Source organism: Vulpes vulpes, chromosome 14 (assembly GCF_048418805.1).
Source record: "Vulpes vulpes isolate BD-2025 chromosome 14, VulVul3, whole genome shotgun sequence".
NCBI lineage: Eukaryota > Metazoa > Chordata > Mammalia > Carnivora > Canidae > Vulpes > Vulpes vulpes.
In genome coordinates this window covers 98,378,082-98,384,081 of record NC_132793.1, presented here as the reverse complement: position 1 = coordinate 98,384,081, position 6,000 = coordinate 98,378,082, and the positions used below count along the sequence as shown (strand labels likewise).

The 6,000-nt window shown below is 42.2% G+C and overlaps 1 protein-coding gene across 4 annotated transcripts in view; it reads right to left on the bottom strand.

Annotated features, from left to right (window-relative positions):
• Nucleotides 1-1,606: 1,606 nt before the first annotated feature.
• Nucleotides 1,607-6,000, bottom strand: part of AGBL1 (AGBL carboxypeptidase 1) — a 697,725-nt gene continuing 693,331 nt past the window's right edge. For 3 of the 4 annotated variants that reach the window (XM_072737248.1, XM_072737250.1, XM_072737249.1), the window contains exon 23: nt 1,607-4,568. In XM_072737248.1, the coding sequence (XP_072593349.1) occupies nt 4,358-4,568 (211 nt within the window). In that variant the 3' untranslated portion in view covers nt 1,607-4,357. The remainder of the gene's footprint in view (nt 4,569-6,000) is intronic. The other variant, XM_026001309.2, reaches the window with a different exon arrangement.

Here is a 6,000-nt window from a genome sequence, read left to right as displayed (position 1 = left end):
TGTCTAGTGAGGGTGGGGGTGGGGCTGTAAGAAACAGAAACAAAATTGTAACTAGAAAGCATGCTTTACATGGGGTGTCTACACAGTGCATCAGGGACAGAGAAGAGAGCTTATAGAACTTGGCGTGGCTGATCAGGAGATTAGGAAGGGTCTTAAGGAAAGTGATATTTGAACTGAGTCTTGAAACCCTCAAATAATGTAATGGGAGATGCTCATCAGAGACAGAGGAAAAATGTGAAAAGGTTTGAAAAATCAAAGTAGGTATTTAGGGAACTATGTGGCTTGAGAGGTGGTGTGTGTGTGTGTGTGTGTGTGTGCATGTGTGTGTGTGTTCGTCTATCCGTGCTCACACACATGCATATGTGCAGTGAGATAAAACAAAGCTATAGCCATGGCAAACTGAAGAGATTGGGTAATGGCAGAACCTGAGTCAGTAAAGAAGATTGGGGCCAGGTTGGTGCAGGGATCTTTTTCCTCTAGGAAGTATAGAGCTAAAAAGTCTTTTGCCACAGGGAAGTGTCAAAAACAGCCAGAAGATTCCACCCTTAGGGAATCCTGGAAGTATGATCCTTAGGGGATCACAAGAAGGCTTGTACTTCTCTACCCCTATGGGACTATCCTAAAGGCATAAAATGCTAGTTACCCATGATTGTCCATCCAAAAAGTGCCCAGAGCTATCCCAGGAAACTGCAGCCCCACTGCCCACCCCCATCTCAGTCCTAGCCCTTCCAGGCAGAGCACTGGGTAACAACAAGTACCGGACTCCTGTGCCCATGGTCTGGCCCCAGCAGCACTTCTTCGAATTCTCATCTCCTTCTGCACACTTTGAACTACATCTGCTTCCCATTGGAGTCTATCACTCCCTGGGAACCTTGAATAATCTTGTTTGGCTTTGAGTTTGGTAGAACAGGGTATTCAGAACAATTCACTATAGTGGTTGGGCCAGCAAGAGACATGTCTAGCCAGGCTGGAAGACCCACTCCTATGACTATCTGGAATTGACTGGCCAGTGAGCTTGTCTTCCTCCAGACTGAAACTCGGTGAAATATGACAAGAATGGCCTTCGGTCTCAGCAGGAAGGGAGGGGAGTCAGCTCTTTCCAACTCCTCTGTTCCTCCCAGGCAAACTTCTCAGCTTACTGGTATCTGTGCTTAGTTGCTCAAGACTTTCACCAGTCCCTAACTCACTGGACATACCTCTCCTTCTACTTATGTACCTCTGGCTTCTAGGAGTCCTTTCCAGATGGACCTGTCATAGGCCCCCAATATTCAACATGACCCCAAACTGCACTCATTTTCTCTCACCTCACTGCAAACCTGATGATCTTCAAATATATATGTCACACCTAGGGTCCTCATACTATTGAATTACCACTGTAGCAGGCTATCCAGTCAGTCAGGCACAAGCAGGCAGGGCCATGGTTCTGATGCATGCCTGCAGACATCATTCCTAGGCATGCTTCTTCTGAAGATTGTCTTCATCAGCACGTTCAGAATAAACACTGAGCTTTCCATCAAAGCACGTCAAGTGTTGTTTGATCAGGTTGATGCCAATCTTCTGTTTCATCCTTTGCCGCTCCCCTTCCATCTCCACATACAAACATATCTTTTAAACCAGTCACACTAATCATTTTATTCCAAGCTCTAACTCTACTACAGGGATTTTACACAAATTCATTCTACCTGAAAACTCTTGTACATCCTTCAAGAATCATCTTAATTATCATCTCTTGGTAGACATTTCCCACCAATGCTGCCCCCTTAGATTATCTTCTGCAGAGCTCCACAAAGACACATGCCTCTGTATTAAAATGCTTACCGCTCATATTTCCCACTGAACTGTGAGCAGATTGCCAACAGAGTGGGTCCTTTTCTCTGTATCTTTAGAGCGTCGTAAAGTACACGACACATAGTAGATGCTTAAGATATGTTTGTTACACAGATGAATCATATGTTCCATGTTCCTGGTTTTTCCTGAACCTGCTACATATACATTTATATGTCCTGGTCACTTGCCCTCAAAAACATGTTAGATGACCAGAAACTCATCCCATAAGCCAATTTGAGCTGAAACACAAAGTGGTGATGATGAGTCAGTATTATTTCTGTCCCTCTCAACATTTATATTTTCAACACAACTATCTTCTCGACCTTTGCAAGCATGGGGAGAACAGAAACATTATGCTATCCTCTATTTAAGAGTGAATAGGTTAATCAGAGAAGTTAAAACCTGCTGTTATCGGATCTTTAAATGCAGTGACTTTGCTATTTCCCTTAAACCTCTTATATACATTTCAGACATCTGAGTGTCATAACACTAAGAATGGACATGTAGTTTCTGAACTGTAGCAAGGAAATTTGGAAGGGAGTTAGAAAAAGAAAGGATCATCAATAATAATAGTAGTAGCAGTAATAATAATAATAAATAATAATAAGATCAGCTTCTCAAACCATAGCACACCTGCCTTTCTACTATGTCTCTGGGATAAGTTATGGCAAAGTTTTACTGTATGGCTTTCTGCTGGTCTAGAGGGTTGTTGTGAGTTTTTTTTTTCTGAAGTTATTGTCTCCAAAATCTCTTGGTGGTGATTGATTAATCAAAAAAAGTATTTGGCAATATTTGATCTCCAGGATGCATTATTCCCTTCTCCCTATGCCCAACTCAAATAGACTACATTTTCCAATCTCTCTTGTAGCTACCTATGTCCATAAGACAACTTGTTAGATGGTGAGATTAAGGAGAAGTGTAAAGTATAACTTTCTAAAATATAGAGAATGTGTTCTTTTTCTCTCCTTCTTATTGCTGACTGGGATGTAGATGCAAAGGCTGATGCTTCAGCAACTATCTTAGACTAAGAATAGAAGCAACATGCAGCACAGCTAGAAGACCATGGAAGCTGGGTGCCAGACACCATGTATTGATGATACCAGCTCTGGCCTGCCTGTATCTGGAATCCACATAAAAGATAAACAGAATTCCATTTTATAAAGGTACTGCAATTTTGTATTCTCCGTCTCTTATAGCCAAACCTAACCATAACTAAATATATATGGCATCTGGACTAACATAAATTCGACCTACCATATTTTATCCATCTTATCTCTCATTTAGTATCTGAATTCCACACCCCTTTTCATCCTTTCTGCATAGGTCCTGTACACTTAGAGATCATCTAAATCTCTAAGCTATTTGCTTCTGCATGATGAAGGGCCTTGCTCCATTTCACTGATTTTATGATATTCCAACCACCTACACTCTGCACCTATGAAACCTCCTTCCCAGATTCCCTCCAGGAGGAGGGAGTACTTTCCAACCATGTGACTTCAGGTAATGTCTTCTGTAACTGTGAGAATGCTTATACAGAATGATTTACTTGCGTTATGGAGGAAAATAAGCCAACGTTACTGAGTGTCTACCATGTGCCAATCTGTATACTTTTATATACTATCTCATTTCATCCTCATGATAACTTTATAATATAGATAAGGTCCATCTCCATTGTATGCATAAGAAAACCAAGGTTTGGGGAAAATTAATTAGTTGCTTTAGTTCTCATAACAACTGACTGCCAGATCCAGGATATGAGCCACATCTTTCTGAGTCTAAAATGAATGATTTTTCCACTATGACTTGCTACCTTCCAGCATTATGGTTAGTGGCCTGAATTCATAGGATTTTAAAGTTTGTGAAGACCAATGGCCATGTCTTATTCAGTATTGTGCCTTTTCCCTTAGAATCTAGGATAGCTCCTGGATTATACTGGACCTGTAAAATATATACTGCTAAAACAGACCAAGCATGATGCTCATAAATTATTAGTTGGACAGCCTTTCATGTCCAATAATTCAGCAACTGAAGACCCTGCTAGGACCCTCAGAAGTCTCAGTGGGACTCATGATTTGTGATGAGGAGCTCAGATACTATAGTAGGAAGACAACAATAGGAGACAACACTCATATACATATATAGAACAACTTAGACAACCATATAGAAATTTGGCTGGGAAGCCAAAAAGAAGCCCAACTCCTACTTTCAGTCTGCTCCAGTTTCTAGCATAGGAATGGAGAAGAGCTCAAAATAGTGTTGAGAGGATCCATGGTAATCCTGAGAGTAGCCCATCCTAGCATAATGCAGCTTGCATCGGCTCCCAAAGGCCACCTAAATATGTATGTAAAAGGTATAATTATAACATAGCCAGTTTCTATGCCTAGTGAAACTAGAACAAAATCTGGAATTAGGTCGCTGAGCTCACATGGGCTGGCTCTTTGCACCAACGCTGTACATGTCTGATGGTGAAGAAGCAGCATAGTAGCTAGTCCAATGGTGAGAGACATGGAACTCGCTGTAAACCTCAGGGCTAAGGGGTGGTTTTTCTTCCCCGGCCTGGCCCCTCTTCTTCTTCCCCTCCCTCGTCCTTGTTGAAAGCACACTCCTGGATCTGCCGGTCCAGCTCAGAGAAGCTCCCTTCTGGGTCTGAGCTGCTGTCTGTAATGTAATCAATCTCCTCCATGCAGGGGGGCTCATCATCCAGCTCTGAGGTCACACTGCTGCTGCTGCTGCTGCATCTGCTGTGGGTTCCCACAAAAATAGAAAAAGAGAGGAAGGAGAGGAAGGGAGGGAAGGAAAAAGGGATGAAAAAATACAGAAGGGGAGGGAAACAGAGAGAGGGAGGTGGGGGAAAAGGAGAAGGAAATAAAAAGAGAAGTTACCCAAAGGAAAGAGCATTTATAATCAATGAGAAAGGGGGAAGAAAAGTTATCTTCCCTGAGTCTGCATCTCAACAGCCCCTGCTCCTTTAAATGTGTCCCATACACAGTCGTTGAGTCCTCAATCATTATTTTGAGATGTCGGAGGGAAATCACATAAAATCTTCCAGATTCCCTTTTCCTTTGCCAGAAGAGTTTGCATTTCTAATTCCAATCAGATTTCCAGGCAGCCCGGGTGGCTCAGCTATATAGCGCCGCCTTCAGCTCAGGGCATGATCCTGGAGACCCAGGATAGAGTCCCACATCAGTCTCCCTGCATGGAGCCTGCTTCTTCTCTGCCTGTGTCTCTCATCTCTCTCTCTCTCTCTCTCTCTCTCTCTCTCTCTTTCTGTGTGTGTCTCTGATGAATAAATAAATAAAATCTTAAAAAAATAAAGAAGATTTCCAATCAGAAGAGGTGGACAACCTCATGTATTTAAGATCTTCAGAATCTTTTTGGCTCAAAGTGAAGTTCTCAGAGAAGGTGTCACTGAGTATCAGAGAATGTCACATCAACTCTATCCAGAGAAGGGTGGAATTGGAATTCGGGTAGCTAAGACCAAAAGCCCTAGTCTGTCCCACTGTAACTCATAGCACTGTGAGTCATTGCATAGCTCTCATTCATTATGATGAGTGGTTTATTAGAATTAGACAAGTAGTCTAGGTTGAAATTAATAAAGGAGAGAGAAAGTGGGCAAACAGCATTCTTTTTCTACTGTTTGTGCTTCCCATCATTTTCTTTTTCTCCCTTTTATGTTAGTTTATTTACAAATGAAAGATCAGCAGGGGTAGAACAGCAAGAGGTAGAAGGGAGCAGTAGGAATGGACAACACACTTTGGCCACATATTGAGAGCTGGGGATATTACTTCCCAAGGAACCTCATATCTATCTCATTTGCATAAGGTACCTTCTTTCCTGAAGACTTTCTAATCACTCCCTACTTAGGACTTAACCAATTAGGATTAACAGCGTGCTGGGTTTCTATTCTGTGATTTATAGAAGGCAAGCACTTCATAAATCAGGCAGAGCTGTTCATCCACCTGCCTCGCCATAAACAATGAAAATGGGTAATCAGCGGCATGGTTACATGTTAGCTCCGGAAATGAATCAGAGTCCAGTTCTGTAATTGTCTACTGACTGATGGGAACAGCTTCCATGCTCTCCAGGCCCTCAGTACCCTAAACTGAAGGTCTGGTGGGACATTGCCTGAATGAAGAGGAAGGGGAAGAAATACAAATCTTGTTTACACAGTAC